The sequence below is a fragment of the Enhydra lutris genome, unplaced genomic scaffold, assembly GCF_002288905.1.
Source record: "Enhydra lutris kenyoni isolate GAN:26980312 unplaced genomic scaffold, ASM228890v2 scaffoldscaffold22, whole genome shotgun sequence".
Lineage (NCBI taxonomy): Eukaryota > Metazoa > Chordata > Mammalia > Carnivora > Mustelidae > Enhydra > Enhydra lutris.
Window position 1 is genome coordinate 26,624,457 of NW_019154106.1, and position 19,893 is coordinate 26,644,349.

At 44.4% G+C, this 19,893-nt stretch overlaps 1 protein-coding gene across 1 annotated transcript in view; it reads right to left on the reverse strand.

The window, feature by feature from the left end:
* Positions 1-3,905: 3,905 nt before the first annotated feature.
* Positions 3,906-19,893, reverse strand: part of LOC111149480 (CD44 molecule (Indian blood group)) — an 86,409-nt gene continuing 70,421 nt past the window's right edge. Inside the window, 4 exon segments of the mRNA XM_022506573.1 lie at positions 3,906-7,038; positions 13,748-13,826; positions 15,973-16,044; positions 19,680-19,745. Coding sequence (XP_022362281.1) covers positions 6,834-7,038; positions 13,748-13,826; positions 15,973-16,044; positions 19,680-19,745 — 422 coding nt within the window. The 3' untranslated portion in view covers positions 3,906-6,833.

Sequence of the window (19,893 nt, forward strand, 5' to 3'; positions counted from 1 at the left end):
AATTTACCAAACTTCAGACTACAGGCAGCAAAGCACGGGAGGTCAGAGGCTCTGGACAGAGCTGAGCTCCGTTCCAGGCTCTACCCCTTTCTATGTGTGTATCTTAAGGACAATAATTAACTCCTCTTCACCCCCAGGTGCCTCACCTGTTAAAAATAGGATGCGAATTCTCCTTCATGGGTTATAGGAACGACTCAGAGGAGTGTGACTCCAGGAGTATGTAAGCGCTCTGTAGAGGGCTGTTGGAGCCATTATTGATCTTGGCCTTCTGATGTGCACTGGAGATCCAGAGCCGGATCCTGCCCTCAAGCTTGCTCCCTTGTGGAAAAGATAGGCCCAGGAGCCAATTAATTAGGTGGCACAGTAAGACGTGTGTCAGTGACACCCGTACAAGGTAAAGGGGTGGCACTGGGAGAGGAAAGGGCTTGGCCTGGGGAGGGGTGTGGTGAGGCAACTTTCTGGAAATCTTGATCCAAGCTGTGGGTGGAGCCACCAATTTGGTTAATCCACAGTCACAGCTTGAATGGCCAAGATTTCATCAAGGGATGCCTGCTACTCTGCTTGCTGGACTCCTTGCTCTTTAGCCTGGCTTTGGAAGCAGAAGACCTTGCTGTGAAAATCGAAGAGCCTTGGAGCCCAAAATATTCTGGTTCCGGGCATCCTAAATTAAGAGCTTAAAAGCTGATTAGAGCTCTGGAAACCAGAGAGGATGGTGAAGAGAGAAGTTAAGTGCGTACTGTGTGCATAAGGGACACGAACTGATATTCACTTAGGAATCAGTATTTTCAAGGACCTGATGGAGGCCAGACCCTGCCAGGTACTATGACCTCATTTAATCCTCAGAGTGGCCCTGTGGAATTTTCACAGTCCTTCTTTTACAGATAAGAAAATGAAGGCTCCAAGTATTTAGGATGTGTGGACAGGGTTGAAGTTAGCCGACAGAGTCAGTCTTAAAACCCAGGTTTGTCTGATTTCGAATCCCATGCTCCTTCTACTGTATTAGATAATCTCATGAAAGTAGATTCACACAGGACACTGCTTCTTCCTTTTCCAATAAACATGGCATTTATTAAGTTGTTTATGGTTTTCTAAATTAATGCTCTTGTCAACATGGCCGAGAGAGTGCGTGTATTTAAGCGTAAACATGAGAGGTGCCTCCAAGCACCAAAGCAACTTTCAACATATCACTCAAGTACCAATTACACTAATGACCCCGATCACTGGCTCTTTGTAACCACACTTTTTGCAGTGTAACTTTGCAGCTCCTCCCATTCAGAGGTGAAACCTGTTTCCCACCTTTCAAGTCTGGGCTGCCCTTGTGCTCTGTCTGGTCAGTAGTACATGGTGGAATGATGGAGATCCAGTTCCTGGTCTAGGCCTCAAGAAGGCTTATGGGCATCTACTGTCACTTGGATTGCTGCCAAGGCTTGATCAGGCAGCTGGGGGCATGTGAGGGACACACAGGCGGAGACCACCCTCCTATCTTCCCAGCCATGCCAGATGAAGCCATCAGAGATTCTAGTTGACCTGTTGTTAACCACAGCCACATGTGTGAGTATAATTACAGCCAGCTGAGCTCTTCCTGGGTCAGCAGCAGCACCCAGTCAATGGGGAGACTCCTGAGAAATAATAAATGTTTGTTGTTTTAAGTTACTGCATTTTTGGAGTGGTTTTTAATGCATCGATAGCTAACTGCTAGAACCAAAAATTTAATTTTCTTCTTAATTAGAGGTCTATTCATTTATTGTCAGTACTTCAGTTTGGACAGATTGGTCCCTGTGCAGCTGCCATCTCAGGATCTCCCCTTGTCATCATTGTAGGAATTCCCTTTACTTTGCTCTCTGCGTCCCATGCCCTCCTCTTTCTCAGTTAACTCCCTTGTTTTGATGGAGTACATCCTGTGGGAGTTGCCTGAAAATGGGTGGATAGGTTTGGAGACAATGCATATTTGAAATGCCTTCATGCTACCCTTTCTCTTAATTTGTGGTTTAGCTAAATTCAAGTTCCAACTGGGAACTATTTCTCTCAGAAATTTGAGGGCACTCTTTCATGGTCTTCTATGTGGCTCTTGAGAAATCTCATTCTATTCTGATTCTTAATCCTCTGTATTATCAATCTTTCCTCTCCAGAGGCACATCGAATGATCTCTTTGCCTCGATTGTGATGAATTTTTAAGATGATGTGCTTTAATGTGGGTCCATTTTCACCCATTGTGCCAAGCATTCACCTGGTTGTTTAGTCTAGATATTTGTGTTCTTCAGTTCTGGGAAACCTTCTTGATTTATTCTTGAATGAATCCTTCCTCTTCATTTGCTCTTCCTGCAACTCCTATTATTCACAAGGTAGATTTCCTAGAATGGTTCCCAACTTTTATCTTTTCTCCTCTGTTTCCTTTGCTTTGTTTTTTCTCTCTTTTCTGGGATATTTCTTTAATATTATTTATCCAAATCTTCTATTGAGTTTATTTTTCAATTTGCAGTTTGGAGTTTAAATTTTATTTTATTTATTTTTAAAAGATTGTATTTATTTTTGAGAGACAGAGAGAGAGCATGAGCAGGGAGGGAGGGAGATAGAGGAAGAAGCAGACTCCCTGCTTAGCAGGGGACCTGATGCAGGGGCTCCATCCCAGGACCCTGAAGACAGACACTTAACTGACTGAACTACCCTGGCACCCCTAGAGTTTAAATTTTAAAGAGCTCCTTTTTTGTAGGTGTTCCCTCAATGTTCCTTTTCATATTAGCATTGTGTTCTTGTTTCATTGATATATGATCTCCTCTTATCTTAAGGTGGTTATTTGTGATGTTTTTTAAAGTTTTCCTCTCTGTGAATCATCTCCACTTCTGATGTGTAAGAGGGAGCCAAAGGAAGCTAAGAGCTCTGTGTGCCTGGTGGGGGTTGAGATGTGATCTTCACGACAGCTTGCTTTGCTGGGCCATTTCCTTGGCAGAACTCTCATGTTAGTATCTTCAGAGTTTTCTCTGTCTTATCAGACTCCCCAGAAAGACTGAACTTCTGCCTGATGGATACATGCTTGGCTGCTGGCACTCTGGAAGCCAGGCTCGGGGGAGAAGGCAAGGGAGTCTCAACATTCCTTATGTATGTTTTCACTTCTGGGGATGGTATTTCTAATATCAATGGGATATGCCTTGTTGCCCCTCGTAGACCTTCTGTTTTGCCATCTTCAGAGAATGGATTTCTGGTCATTGGTTGGGATTCAGAAAGAACAGACTTTTAGCTACTTGAAGAGGGAGATCTGGGGTTCTAACTGCATCTTAAATAGACCTCAAAGCCATCCTCCTATTTTTAGCCCCATCTTCTCCAGCACATCTAATGCTAATGCTGCCAATTTCTGAGCCTTTCATGGGGGTTCTGCATCACACATGAAATTGACCTGTCTCAACTTCCCCACTGCTGGCTTAGGATTCAGCTTCTCCAGATTTGCTGTTACCAATGAACTGTCACTCTCCAGCTCCAAATTTTTGTTCCTATTGTCTCTTCTTCCATTCTCTTTGATCCCCCTGGTTTACACCTTTTTGGGATATCTCTTTATTGTCTTTTCAGAGGTTTGCATGAGAGAATGGAGGTGAATAGGTTTACTTTTCTCTCTCTGCATGGGGGTCCAGTAGTACTTGGTTTTTAAAGAACTAATGCTTCAAGATATCTTATTTAGTCTGAGCTATGTAGACCATACATTTACTAGAGATAATTAAACTTTCTCCCAAAGAAGACTGACCCTCAAGTGGTAGAAGTCCATGTGATTTTTTTTTTTTTAAGAGAAAATGAGAGTAAGGTTTCAGACACTTCACAAACTTTTAACCTTGTGGTTCTAAATTACCGAGACAGCCAGATCATCACAGCTCTGCCCCTCAAAGGTTTCCATTCTCTTTAAATCAGAGACTCTCAAGTCCATTTCCTTTAGTCTTTTAATAGTAGCTTTTTGGTATTTTTCCAATAAGTGCTTTCAACAGGGCAATATACATATCATGCTTTCCTCATTACTACTGGTCCATCAGTAAGTATACAAAAATCAGGGGAAGGGTGTGCTGTGACAAATCAAAGTAACAAAGGTCGCTGTACATACATGAACAATGAGCTATTCTTTGAAAACTCAACAAAAGTGATTTATAGAAAGGCATACCTATTACATAAAGGTAAACGGGCCATGTTATTTTTATTCTTAAGTACACGTAACATTTCTAGAGAAGTCAGAGGTTCCTTTCTCCCACTCCTCAGCTGTACTAGTATTGAATGAACACTGGCTATGGAATCAGTTCTTGGCATCATGGTCTCAATATAAAACTTTGAGAGGTTCTGCTGGAGAATTCCATTCTGGTAGGCCAGAATCTACAAAATATGGATATGAAAGAGTCTCTTGCCCCATTTTTTTTTTTCATGCAGTGCTAATTTAAAGGCAACCCTCAGGAGACACAAAAGATTTACAATTGTAGGAAAAATTGCATCTTAAACTCTCAGCTTACTGGAATTACATCATTATTTCAAATGGAAGAGAATACCTCCTATTCCATGAACTCAGGGCAATATTGGAAGGATATTACATTCGAGGGCTGGACGCTCTGGACCTCTCCCATTCCTGTCTGTGAACACAAAGGTATATCCAAGTGTGGACTACAACAGTAATAAAAGGAAAGATCATATGAAATTCTAAAATGAAATAGAAAACAAACACCTATCTCAGCCTGTTTATTGGAAATCTCTAGAAAAAGAAAACCATCCCTAACTGTGAGACTTGTAAGACTATCCACAACCCTGAAAGGAATCTGGGGACAGATCAAACCTGGCATAGCCCTCCTGAACCAAATCTTAGAGTGGCTAAAGAGTCAGAGTGAGGGTGTCTGCAGCAGACCAGGAAAGCTCTTGGAAAGCAGAGAGCACTTGGACATAGCACTGTGAAGGGGAGTGGCTAGATATCCTTTTCTTTTCTATCCACTTGAAAATAAAGAGAAACCCGGACAGCTGGATATGGAACTGGCTGAGGAAGTTCACAGAAGGAAGTTTTCAAAGATCATGATTGAGAGGTGGTCATGAGGATGGATAGGGGAGAACAGAAATTGGAAAGGAGTGCAGAAAGTGGGCCCCTCTTTTAAAAATAGTTCCTTCATAATCACCCCATGTATAAGACCAGCCCTGACTAATGTGGGACCCATTTTCTTCTCCTCCTCCTCCTCCTTCTTCTTCTTTTCCTCCTCCTCCACCTCTCTTCCTCTTCAGTCTTAGCAATGTTACCAGTTAAACCTATCAGTTTAGGCACAGATGACTTTTTGTGGGGGCATAAGGAAAAGGTCTCGTTTTATAAGAGTCCTTACTTTATAGATTCCATTTCTTCTATTACAAATCATCTTTGGAAGTTCCAGGACCAATGGGACTTCTGAACTAAGGAATAAAGACCGAGGACTTGCCAAGCAAGGCATAAAGCCATTATTCTCTCATTTGGTCATAAACCTGCCTACGCTGCTGAGACTCCAATGGCGGGCAGCCCTGTAACCTTCTGAGGGACTTCCCAGGTATTTAACTTACCCTGAGTAGCAACTGCATCGGGGACAGCTGGCTTGTTAAAGTATAAACAAATACAGTCATAAAAACACTCAAACAGGATCTACACAGCTGCCCCCCTCTTCCCCAACCTGTGGCAACCAGTTGGCTACGGTTTATGCTCTCTTTCATTTCCATTGGCTTCTCTTTTTATTACAAGAGGTCAAAAGGTTCTCCCATAATGTTTTTGGACATGACTTAGCAGGGTCAGCGTCTATGAAATGGGATGCCACAAATGGTAGCTCATGCGATGTAATGTGACTTTTCAGAGCCTTACAGGGCAGAGAACTGGTGGCCATTCTCACGTAAAAGCGGCTGAGGCTCCTCCCCCTCGCAGTTTTGGTGCTAGGACGGGATGAAGTCTTTGGAGACTCAGAGATAAAATAGTGCTGTCTTCCTTGATTCTCTTTGGGATTTGGTTGAGAGAGCCTGAATGGGGGCTTAGTGGCTCTGAGATGAAGACTTTCGAGGAGGGCCTTCTCACATCTTCCTGATGAGTTTTTGGGAACCAGACTTGGCTGGTGAAAAAAAGTGAAGGATCACAGCACCAAGGGTTAAGGTGGAAGAAGTACAGATGTTTATTATGAATCAGCTTGAACCCTTTATGCCTCTGACAAAGTAACAACAACAAAAAAATCATACTAATCAAAGGACCTCCAGGGTTTAATATTTCAAAAACACTGATAAATAGCTTCCTACAGATAAATAGCTTCACCTTTTGGGTATTTCCCAGAAGCACATGAAAAATTTCCAGGGGTTCTGTAGAAGGGGCTTTGTAACCAGTACATTCTGACCCCTAGCCCACCGGAAAGAAATGCCCAGGGACGGGCTGCAGGAGGGGGGCGGGGATGTGGACTGATTCAAATATCCTCCCAGGGACCAACCCCTCTTAGCTCTGGGGGATGTCTATAGCAGGTGGCTGCTGCCCGGGAGGAGGAGTGGTGGGATGGCCGGGATCAGGATGACATATTTGTGGCTTTTGTTAGAAGCCATCCAGAGCACGCCCTAAGGGGTGGAGGCTTCTAGGTGGGAACTGGAACAGTCAAATTCTTGCAGGTTATCAATTGGGTCTTCATTTCAGAAAGCAATGCTGTTTTTATAAACCGGACTTGACTTTAAAAAACAAAATGCAAAAAACCAAAAAGGAGTAGAAAATTTTATACTAAAAAAAGATTCCCAAATGAAACAATCAGTAGCACGTCACATCTGTGAAGTGTCCCAGCTCCTTCTTAAGGTGATGTCTCCAAGTGCTATTTCTCTCCAAGGTCACTACAGCCTGGGTGTTACACCCCAATCTTCATGTCCACGTTCTGCAGGTTCCGCGTCTCGTCGGCTGTCATATACTGATCAGGGGTCTCCGAGGGCTCCTTGTTCACCAAGTGCACCATCTCCTGAGACTTGCTGGCCTCTCCGTTGATTCCGCTTGGCTTCCTGTCCCCCACCGCTCCATTGCCATTATTAATCACCAGCTTCTTCTTCTGCCCACACCTAATGATTGAGAAAAAAAGCACATGAGAAGGTGCTCTGATGACACAGATCATCATTGTCACCACCACCGTCAAGGTCATCACGACAGGTTTGGATGGTCCGGCAGCATTTTTCATCCGACCAACGGTTAACCCTCCAAAGTGAGTCCCTGAACCAGCAGCAAAAGCATCACCTGTGAACTTGTTAGAAACGCACATTCTCAGCCTGACCCCAGAGGTACCGAGTAGGAGAAGTCTCGGAGTGGGTTTAATCTCTGTGCTTTTACAAGCCTGCAAGGGGGTTCTGATGCACAACTGAGTTTGAGAAACTGTGGTCCCAACTAGGGGACACCAGGGCTAGTATTGTACTCCAAAAATTCAGTAAGTTGCCCCCGTTTATTCGGCAAGTAATAAAAGAATTGGGAATCAAGCCTTTTGGTGTCTGATTCCTAAGTTCTACTTCTCCTTCCTCATCCTAGGTGATGATAATGTTTGCCTTTTTTAGGCACTTCAGCAGTTCCTGCAGACTTAGATAAACCATGAACAAGAGGACTATAAATCATTCTGATTTGTGTATTCAACCAAGTGCCCTGACTTCCTCTCCCAGTGGACATTTTGTTGGCCTTATCAGGGTTCTGACTGCATGGTCTGAGAAAAATGAAACATTATTCTGGACATGTAAGGCCGCATTGATTTTCATCAGCTAACATTGGTTAACTTCCATGTAACCGCACATAGGAGGCTTAATTAACTATGCAAGGAAAGCTCTTCACGGTTACTGCAAGGGTTCTCAGTAACATTGCTCAAGATTCGAGCTCAGGAGGTCTTCTATGGGAGAGCATGACCTTGATGGTATCTCTGGGTCATAGCTGTGGCATTGCCTTGCCCCACTCAGCCTGATGCAATGCTTCCTCTGTCCCATCCCAGGCCTACTGCTGCACATCTAGAAGTCAGATTGCTTAACAGAAGCAAAGCCGCAGAGCCTCATGGCAACAAGGAGGTGGGGAAGGGGGAAATGGACTAGCATTTATTGGACACCTCCTGACAGCAAGGCACTTGACATATAATTTCATGAAATCTGAAGAATAATCACGCAACGCAGCTGTTATTCTAGTTACACAGCAGTGGAAACTGAGGTCTGGGGAGGTTTGATAACTAGCTTGAGGTCACACAGCTAGTAAGACAGAGTCAATATTCAAATCTACGCCTTTATGACCAGAAGCCTGGGCTCTGCCCAGCTCTATTCATGCTGCCAGCCATCTGGAGATTTGGAAACAGTGTGAAGTCGGAATTGTTCACTTTGCCGCTGGATATTTGGAGTTGTAGAGACAAAGCCTCTATTATTCATGATTATGGGCCATTCCCTTTAGAAATGCCAAGGCCATAAACTTTAATCTCTTATTTGGGGAAGGAGAAATTATACCTCCTCAACGGGAGGTAGATCCTGTCTCCGCTGGCATGATGCTTGAGGAGGGGTGGAGGGAGGATCGCTTGAACTTTGGAGCATGTCCGTGGAGCTGGGACTATGGGTGCAGTCCGCACAGATAGGGGTAGGGGCTGGGAAGGCTTGGGTTTTGAGAACTTCTTGCTGTGTGGCCTGGAGCAACTGATTCAACCTCTCGGATTCTCAGGTTTCTTATCCATAAAATTAGGCGGGCAAGAGTACCAGTCTCACCGGATTGTGGAAAGCCCTTGAAACACAGCCCAGCACTGACACATGAGTGTAACCGCAGTTACTACGTGTTGCTCTTACTCAGGGGGATGGAGCAGCCAAGGCCTTGGAGAAGCACTTAGGACAGAATCTGGAACACAGTGAATGTTCGAGAAACGCTGGCTATAGTTCATAGAACCAGAGCCATATGAGTTGGGATTTGCTTGTGTTCTGGCTGCTCCCACCCAGTCATTATATTTCCTATGAAGATGGCCCAGAAGGCTGAAGGTGGAAGTCTGCTTGTATTTTTTCAAGTTCTCCAAATGGGTATCTCAGGTGTTCTTTGGAGGGAAGGTGTCTTATTAAAGCAATTCCCATTTGCTGACCTAATGGATAGTTTAGAAGTTGAACGGCACATTGTAGGAAAGTGATTAATAATCACAAAAAATGTTGGTGCATGGGTGGGGGCTAGGGACTCTTGTTATTTTGTCTAATAAAGCTGATTTTATTTAATTATTTTTAAGATTTTATTTATTTATTTGACAGAGGGATAGATAGTGAGAGAGGGAACACAGCAGGGGGAAAGGGAAAGGAAAAGGGAGAGGGAGAAGCAGGCTTCCTGCTGAGCATGGAGCCCCATGCGGGGCTTGATCCTAGGACCTTGGGATCATGACCTGAGCCGAAGGCTTAACACTGAGCCACCCAGGTGCACCATAAGCAAAGCTGATTTTAAAAGTGGATAACATTGAACCCATGGGGCACCAAAATACTGTGCTTGGGTTTGTCCTGCCCCCATTTCCTTTTGGATTTCTGTGTCTGTGCTCTGAGTTTCTTTAGGAGGACACGATGAGTCTCATAAATAACGAGTTCAATATTTTTGCTCTAGGCACTAGTAAGTCCGTCTATCCGTCCGTCCATCCATCCTTCCTCCCTTCCTTTTTTTTTTTTTTTTTTTTTACTTACTATATCACTGTCTTATTAGAAAAGGTAATAACCCAGGAACAGCCTGATGGAAGAGATGCACAGGGCAAGGGCTGAGGAAAGGGTGCAGAGTGGCCCCGTCCCTGTGAGGGCACCAGCCTCCCTGAAGCTCCCTATGGTCACCAGCTCAGAAGCATTAATAAGTACCTTTTAAAAGACAAGTTATAATTTTTTTTCATTCTTTTTAGTTACAGAACTTTCAGAGAGAACACAACAGCTGAGGGGACTTCAGAGGTCGCCCAGCCAACCTCTTCATTACGTAAAACCAGAGACAGAGTCCAAGAAGCCAAGGGTATCATCTGAGGCCACACGAGTTACGGCAATAAACAGAGTATCTGCAACTTAGACTTTCAGACTCCAAAGGGCAGACAGAGATCTCTAGCAAACTGTACCCCTTCTTCAGCTCCTTTCTCCTCAAATCTCAGGCATCAGTCAGCTGAGCAGTGGAAGGAGCTATACAGGGGTCTCACCAGGTCTCCAGAGTGGGCAGCCTGGGTGGGGTGAAAAACCAGGTGGCACACATTTGGGGCATGGAGGAATTTATCCTGAAAAGTTTGGGGGAGAAACTTAACAACGGCTCTTCTGTCTTCCCCCGCCCCAACACTCCTTAAAGATACTTAGAGATTTATTTTGCATTGTGTCCGAGCTGCGCCACCCAACATGGCAGCCACTAGCCACGGGCCACTGTTCAAATTTAAACCAATTAGAACAGAAGAAAGTTAAAAAGTCACCTCCTCAGTCAAACTAGCCACATTTCAAGTGCCTAGGATCCACAGGTGGTTAGTGGTTGTGCATTAGTACAGATGTGGAACATTTCCATCATCGCTGAAAGTTCTATTGGACAGCTTTGTTCTGGAGGACAGAGCAAGGTCGGGTGAACAAGGCAGTGAGCTTGACTGTAGCTGAAGAGAGAAGGAAGGCGGCTAAACCATGGAGCTTTACAGAAGGGGCTTACCAAGCAGAGGGGGGACGACTACCCTCTGGGAGGCGGCAGCACAGAAAAGATGATTATTCCCATGAGACTGACAGCTGGTGAAGGCCTTTTCTGCATAGCCATATAGTGACACCCTTGAATCATTCCAGCTTTGTGAAACCTCCTTTTGTAAGGTCCTCACATTCCCTCCCCCATCTTCATACAAATCATATCACATCCTTATGGGAGAGGCATTTAACCCCTCTTGGGCCTCATCTGATACCTACTAACCCAACCGACTCCTAAGATAATTGTCTGCTCTTAAGGAAATGGAATGAAGTAGGATTTTCACTGGAAAGCGGAAAATCAAGGACTCTGGTTACGAACAGCAAGGGAAGATGATGTGGGGCGTGAAGGGGATGGGAAAAGCTAAAGAAACAACAGGACCCCTCCATCCGCATCTTTACGATGCATGACCCACGGGTCACTTTGTCCTGGAAGCCCATGGGCAAGCCTTGCCCATCAATCTCAGTAACTGCTTTTCCCTTTCGTCTTTTAACCAAAGTTCACACAACAGGGCCCAGCACAGAGTATGTTCTCAGAAAGATCAGCTGACTCAGATCCAGCAAGTCAATGCTGCTGTTAAACCTCAAGGTTCTTCTGGGCTGGGATGGCATCTTTTCCGTGTTTAATCTTTTCTCCCTCACCAGCGCAGACTGTAGGAGCCACTCAAAAGACGTTTGCTGGATAAACGGAAGCCTGCCTTGGGTCCTTATTTTCCACCAAACTTTCTTTGATGAAAATAGGATTCTGGATCTCTCTAAAATGTAATGTTCAAAGCAAAAAGGCCCCAGCCTTTTAAGAGGATTAGAAATTGGCTTGCGGCTTTAGAAATGCAGTGCACATGAAGGGGCCCGGGGAGCTGTTAACCACCCAGTCGCTGTGTGCCAAATCCGTTTCCGATGATCAAATCGGGACATGGTGATTTATGGCATCCAAGCAGCTGCTTTCCCTGTGAGATACTCGCTGTGCTGGCCCACGTGTCCAAGTTTGCCTGTTGCTAGGGTGACGGCTGGTGTTGGGATGGGGCGGGGGAGGGGGGCGGAGGGCAGCTGTGGGGCCCCTTTCTGTGGCTGACAGGCTGGGGAGCGCCATGGGAGCTAACCAGCCCCACTGGGCAGACTCCAGCTGCTCTCGGGGACAGCTGAGATGCTTCTCGGAGGAGTCTCCCACTTGGACAGCATCTGGGGCCAACGTTTCTATGGCGACGTGTGCAAACCTTATGGACGGTGTATGTGAGCAGAGGGGGTGCAGTCTAGGCCCTGGAACAAAAGGACTCATTTCCAACAATAGGAAATTCATCTTTAATTGGGCAAAAGTAATCTAAGAGAAAACAAGAAGGCTGAGGGAAAATATAAAGACGCTTTGTAAGGGCTCCCTCAAGTCACGTTATTTAAATTCAGCAAACAAATTCTCTTTCCATTTAGTCATAGGAGCCTCCTAAAAGGTCTTTCAGATTTCTTTTTCTAGTTTTTGTTCCTTTTACAGTTGGCTATCATGAGTAATTTTTTTTATCACTTTTTTATCAATGATCATTTTTTAATCAATTTATCAATGATAAAAAATTACTTCTTTTTCGCATTCTCTCAAAGGTACAGATAACAACAGCTATTTGACTTTAAGATAGCACTTTTATTAACTTGTACCAGCATAAAGTGACATCATCTAGTTTCCTCAGATAACCAGTAACCTCAGAGATACTGCACATGCACTGCACATGGCCACACAATTAGCTGTTGCTTTCCAAAAGCCAACAAGAAAGATTCTAGCATGTTCTCAGGGCCCTCTCCTCAATCAAGAGCCCCTTCTGGCCTGTTAGATGATCTGGTGATACAATAAAGGGAGCGCTCCTTGGAAATACAATTCTTTTATCTCGTCAGAAGCAAGCTCCAGGGACATTTATAAAAGGTGCAATGTTCCTCTGCATATGCTTGGAGGAAGACAGGGCACATTTAGAGCCCTGGAAACTGAGACTCAAACTTAGGAGGGCCCTGTCAAAATTCATGTTGCTAGAATGAAGTTTTTCCTTCATTTCACTGAGGTGGTATTATGTCTGAGACTAACACAGCTCAGTCAGGTACAGGCACTATTTAAATAACTTTCGACATGACAGGTCTTCGTTGGGGTGAAGAGAGAGAGGGACCTCTGAGAATATGACAACAGCCCACACGCTGTTTGATTGTCTTTATTCAGACTTTTCCAAGGAAAATTCTTCATCATTTCATAGACCTCTTGTCAGAGAGCTCTTCCAAGCAATAACCTGAATCCTTTCAACTACAGTTTCCAGAAAATACAAAATAGTATCATTACAAAAAACAAAAACAAAAACAAACAAACAAAAAAAACACAAAACCACAAACAGCAAGAAAGCCACAGAAACCCAATGCTTATTTTAGGTAAAGGTTCTAGAAGGTTCCATGGGCCATAAGCAGGCTAACGGGAATCACCAATTCCTAGATCTTTTTACAGTGTTTTTGTGCATTGTGAGTGCACTTACTAAATACTGTTTAATCAGTCAATGAATAGGTAAATACTTTTATGCCTTCCAGGTGAGATATTTTATAAATTTCATTAGAGAGTGTCTCTATTTAGGTATTTAAGAACCTCGAAAGATTAAACATTACCTAAAAGTGATGGTCCAAATAATCACAGGGTCTCTTTTATCTAATGAACGTGCCAGAGCAGGGCTTCTTAAACTGTACCATGCACATGAGTCCCTGGGATCTTGTCAAAAAACACAGATTCTGATTTAAGAGATCTAGGTAGGGCCTGAGATTCTGCATTTTTAACAAGTTCCCAGGGTGTTGAGGCTGCTGGTTCCAGGGGCTACACTCTGGAAGTTCATGGAGCCCACACGTAAGTGACGTCCTTTCTTTTTTTCTTTTTTTTTTTAAGATTTTATTTATATATTTGAGAGAGAGAGAGAGAGAGAGAGAGAGAATGAGAGGGAAGGGGTCAGAGGGAGAAGCAGACTCCCCACCAAGCAGGGAGCCTGATGTGGGACTCGATCCAGGATCTCCAGGATCATGACCTGAGCCAAAGGCAGTTGCTCAACCAACTGAGCCACCCAGGTGCCCCATAAGTGATGTCCTTTCAAAGCAAAGGCCCCAAGGTGCATCCCCTTACCTTCTTCGACTATTGACAGCGATGCAAACGGCAAGAATCAAAGCCAAGGCCAGGAGGGAGGCCAAGATGATGAGCCATTCTGGTGAGAATGAACCAATAGACAACCATGAGCTTGGGTAATACACTTTGTAAAAACAAAAATGCACTTTATAAATTGATCTGGTCCAAACAAGAGCTATACTCAGCACCGCAGGCGAGTCCGGCCAAAGGGCCCTGCCAGCTGGCAGATAACGCCAGACCAACTCTGCTACAGGTGTCTGCCCAACAGGCCTCTTATTTTGAACTCTGACCACCAGTCAGAATTTTCAAGTTCCTCTAGGAGAAGCATGTCTCCAAAAAAAGCATAGACTGACCTGTAGAAACCTGTAAATGCCTTTGGCGCAGTGAGATTAAGGAGACTAAAGGAAATTTATGTTTCCCTCAAAAGGAACTTTCCTCTTCTATATGAGCATCCACCTTGTGTTTTATTAAGAAACACAAATGGGGGCCATGCCCTAGTGGGTGAAAAGAGGACACCCCTGTGGAAGGCTGAATTTCTGCACATTCAACAGGGCAGCGGGGTATGTGTGGGGTTATCTGGCAAATCTTATCCTTCAAAATGTGCATGCCTTTGACTCAGCTTTTGATTCCTGCTTCTGGGAATTGATAGGACCTCAGAATTCGTTTTGAAAGATGTTCATTGCGTGCTATTTCTAATAATAAAATTTGGAAACAACCTAATGTAAGAGTAAGGGATCAGTTACCGGAATTAGGTCATACCCACTCTATTCTGCACAGTGAGAACAGGAGAAGAATATTTACTGACATTGGAAAGCCGCAGGCAACCCTTGGGAGTGGCAGTGGTTCACTAAACAGCATGCGTGCTGTAATTACATTTTTGTATATAAATTACATTTTAAAATGATGGGAAGGACATCTATGAAAATGGGAACCATGGCATTTCCAGACGGTGGGGGAACTAACAAATGATTTACATTTTTGTCCTTTGGATTGTATTTTCTCAAAGGTCTCCACGTATCACTTGTGGACTGTTAAGATGTTATATATGGGTTTTACAATCAAATTTTAAGGGGATAAAAATATGACTTGACAACTTAAATATGTTCTCTTGCCACATGGGTTGTATATCCGTGCAATGAGATAGAAGCTCACGACCCGTGAAGGATGGGAAGTCATTGACTGGCCACTCCCCCTTGGGAGTCTTGGTTTTCCTCCCACTTCCTGCTGAGGACCACCTCTGCCTGGCCTCCACCTGGTTAGGTGACGGTGGGGAGGGAGATGGGAGTCAGGAGGTGGGCACGCCAACAGGTGGCCTCATTTCTGTTCTTTTCTTTCTTTTTTTTAAAAAAATTTTTTTTTAATTTATTTTCAGCGTAACAGTATTCATTGTTTCTGTTCTTTTCTCTGGTCTCTCCTGTTCGTGCTTACTAGAGCTGGGAAGAGTACTGCAGATCGCATCTCCACCACCCCTCTGCCCAGGGAACCCACTCCCTCTCTCAACTTGCTCCTGTCCCAGCTGTGCTCAGGCAAGCTGAGGCAAGGGGGCAAGGTGCCCCTACATTCTTCCCTTTCCCCGAGGGAGGTTCAGCTCAGAGGCTTCTGAAGAGGGGAAAGTTAAAAAGAGAATTTACAACCCTAGGAAAACCCTTTCTTCTTTGTCACCCTACCGCCCCTTAGAAATGCTCCATTTTGACTCCAAGTCAAATAAAGAATGTGCCTTGAGTGCCTTAAACCTTGATGCTCAGGAGACCCAGGTGTCCCAGCCCTCTTACCGCATGATATGACTCATTTGGACACTTTCTTCTGTCTGGATCAGGAAAGACTGTCCCTCGAGAAACAGTCGTTTAGGGACCGGAAGAATGTTTTTACTCTCCCACACACATGGCGCTCATGTCTCCCAAGTGTCTGCAGTGTGAAACTTACATGCTGCCTTCCAACCCCAGACATAAAGCAGAAATTGGGCCGGGATAGGAAGGACCTGGGTATGGAACAGGTATGACCCTGGGTGACGGATCACTCATGTGGGAAGGAAGCTTTAGTAGCTAACGTGTCCCTTCTCTGGGACAGGCCAGGGACAGGTCTGAATATTAGCTCATTCTATTTATGGGACCCGGAAAAAAGAAAGTTGCCTTTTTTTTCCCCTACCAAGTGCTCTCATTCACCTTTTAGCTTGCAAAGAATGCATTTTTTGGTATTTATTTTTTGCCATACAGCTTGAAACTTACCTGGAATTTGAGGTTTCCGCATAGGACCTGAGGTCGTGTTTGCCCCACCTTCTTGACTCCCACTTGAGTGTCCTAAGTGGAAAAAAACAATATCTCTCAACCAAAGTTTGGAATGCCTAACGACGAGCTCCTTACAGAGCAGCACACACAGCGAACCTCTCTACCTCCTGCATCACTATAAAGCTATTTATAGATTCAAACTACAGACATTTACAAAGTGTTACATGAAAGATTTCTCCCCAGAAGAATTGGTTTGATTAAATCCAGCGTCTGGAAATGTCACTGTTCATCAAGAACACAAGAATTCTCACCAGCAGTGCTGTGCCATGTATAAGACCTCGGGTTCCCAGAGCCCGGGCAGCCCTAGATTCGTGTCCACCTCCGCCTCTTGCTAGCGATGTCTGCTGAGTCAAGCTACCTTCTCCAGGTCTCATTTTTCTCATTCAGAAAATGGGGATAAGAATAAAAATCCACTTCATCACAATTTTACAGAAGTTTAAAGAAGTACAGAAGAATGGGAATTGTGGAGGAAAAAAAAAGAAAGAATGGGAATTGTATGTAGTTGCTCCATCCTATTTCCGATTTAGGACCTTGCTACTCAAAGTATGGTCCCCGGACCAGCAGCATTGGCATCACTGGGGAGCCTGCTGGGAATACAGAATCCCAGGCCTCACCCCAAACCTACTGAGTCAGGATCTTCATTTTAACAAGATCCCTAGAGGACTCAAATGCTCTAGGAAGTCCAAAGCAAATCTAACAATCGCATCCAGTGTCTTCACAGACACGAAAATAAACATTAAAAAATAGGGGTTTAGGGGGCAATGGCCCTTTCTGTCTGGGAAAAATCACCCTATTAGAGGTCCTGCTGATATGTTATTGAAACATGCCTTGTTTTCAGAGGAATGAGTATTTTCTACCACTACAAAACAAAATAAGGAAACAAAGCATCTCAAACTGGAAGGAAACGTCGCAAGACAAAGAACCCACAACTCTAATCATCAAAATGAGGGAGGCATCGTGTTTTAAAAGAAACTTCTAATCCCTCTTGTGAAGAGACTCACCGAAGTTAAAGCTTCATCTTTTGTGTTTTATGCTCCCTCCACTGCTTCAAAACATAATTCGAAAATATCCCACAAAAGTGAACTTGCTCCCTCCTACCCGTGGGGAACCCACTACAATATTCTGTAGTCTACCAAGGGAAGGAGAAGCAAATCAGGGCATTCTGTCTGGCTAAGCAAGGGATGAAGATGGCCAGGGGTGGATGAAAGGATGATGTCTGCGAAGACTCAAACTTTAGACAGTGGACAGTGAAATTTTGATGATGGTGGTTCTTCTGGAGAGGATGACTCCTGTTTGTGCCATCTGATGTTTTTGTTAAACTCAAAATGGAACAAAACAAATTCTTACCAGACCTCTGGCCGTTCAACACACCTCATGCCACTAGGACAGTGGCCTTAAACTTTGCAAACCTCAGGAATCCAAGGTGCTTTTCCTAGCTGCCCCCACCCCCCAGGGCTCTTGGTCATTGGCACGTCTTAACCTGCACAGGTCATTGGATGTTGGCCATCTACACTGGAGATCTTTGGGCTTGAAAGCCCATCTAAGCAGTATAGTCTCTCTCCCTGGTCTTCCACTGACTCATAGCAGCCTTTGATATTTGAAAAGGAGGACACTAATGGATCATAATCTCTTTATTTTGGTTTTCAAAAAAAGCGCTCCCAGCAAGGAAAGATCTGGGTGTGTGTACAACAAGATGAAACCTCCCACTTGAACAATACACACCTGCACAGGAGTCAAACAAAAGAGACCGCTCCCGCCCACCTGATTCTCACTTCAAGCGAAAGCCAGAGAAGATGAACGAGATAGAGCAGGCCTCACCTTGCGCCCTAGAGGTCTGCAAATCCAGCCAGAGCAGGGCTGGCTGGGAAAGCAGGCTCTGCCAAGACGGACACTTGACACCGTAATTTGGAGATGAGATACAACCTGAGACGTGTGCACAGAGATAATTCAAGTGGCCTTGACTGTGAGAAAAACAGTCTAGGACAGAGTTTCTCAAACTTCAGGGCACATACAAAACACCCAGTGTTGGGGGAGGCCTAATTAAAATGCAGACATTGATTCAGTAGGTCTGGGATAGCTGGGGATTCTGCATTTCAGCCAGCGCCGAGGAGATGTCCCAGTGCTGGTCCAAGGACCACAATTGGATTAGCTCTCTCTTGATTTCAGAGAGCATGGTTGTAATAATAACTCCCTATCATTTCCCAAAATTTTTCATTTTCCTGATAGTTCCCATTCTTCAAAAAAAAAAAAAAAAAAAACCTCTGGGAGGTAACAGAGGCAGGTGTCCTGATCCTCTTTTTTACTAAAAAGGAAAACTGAGTTGGGGAAAGGCTAAATGGCCCATCCACGGAACGTAAAGAGCTTGGGACTTTTGTCTTTACTTTAGAAGCATTTCTAATGAACCCTTCAATCCCGTGCTCTTGCATGAAAGCTTACTACCAAGCAACCTTGTAAATAACCGTCTACATATTTGCTTTAAGTGTGTGAATCTTTAGGCCCGGAAGCAACTGCAGCCCTGACTTGGGCATGAGGGGAAGACCATGGTCCAGATGGATTCCCTGGTTTTCATGGGGTCACCTGGACTAATGATATCAGGGTCACCGGTATCGGAAGAACCTTTCAGTGGTCCCAGCATCACCAGTCACAAGTAAACCTGCCTCATGTCAGACTTTGGTGCCTGCAGTAATGTTTCCAGGGCTGTGATCTGAGTCACAGCAAACATGTATCCATTTAATAATACGTGCCGGGCAGTAATTATGGTCATTATGGAGTGTTTTCTCCAGAACATACTTATAGAGGCAATATGAGACTCCAGGGCTTGAAACCCAGCTCCACCACTCAACTCACCAGTCATGTCAACCCAGCCAAGGTACTTGCCCTCTTGGGGTCTTAGTGTCCTCGTCTGGAATATAGGGATGCTAACCATACTTTCAGAGGTCACAGGGTTTGTAGGATGATTATATAAAGTAATACTGGTGAACCATACGGAATCGTGGATATTTGACTATTGGCACAGAAATGGCAGCTTCATCTGGTCCACCCTAGTACATGGAAAGTGTTCAGTACAATACCACCAGCACACCGTAAATTCTCAGTAAATGCTAGCTACAGTGCCATGTGCTGGGGTTTATGTTAAATGCTTTATACCTGTTTCATCATTTAGTCCTTAAAACAATGCCCTGTGACAAGTATTATTATCTTATTTTTAATTATTAAGAAACTGAGTCTCAAATCCCTTAAGCAACATCCTTAGTATATGCAGGAGCTGGGGTCAAGTCCAGGCCATTCATACTCCAAGACCCACGTTCTTAATCAGGCTGGAGCATATAATGCGAAATTGAGACCCTGCCTGAATTCTTCCCGATCCTTCCACATGGAAGACTTCTCTCCAACACAGTCGTTCTCAAAGTGCGGTCCCCGTCCCTGCAGCATCAGCAGCACCAGGGAACTTACCAGAAATAGACCTACCACATCAGAAACCTGAAGAATGGGGCCCGGCAGTGAGATTTAATAAGTACTCTCCGTGATTGTGATGCGTGCTAAGAAAGTCTGAGAACCACTCTTCTCGAGACACTGACTCATGCTTTATTAATCATCAACAGGCTCAATGATGATAATAGCAAATGACTACAGTAGCACAAACTCACCAGCTGATTCTGATCCATGAGTGGTATGGGACGTTCCACTGGGGTGAACCGATGAGTCCTGGTCTTCTGTAAGGAGTAATCAGAACAGGCTCATTACTGGGTGTTCTCCACTGCAGCCTGCATTTCCTCACTTTTGTAATTTCAGACATCCTATCACCAAGTTTAGTGTTTAAAAGGTCACCAAAAAACCAATGGCAAAGAGCCTTGAATGGCT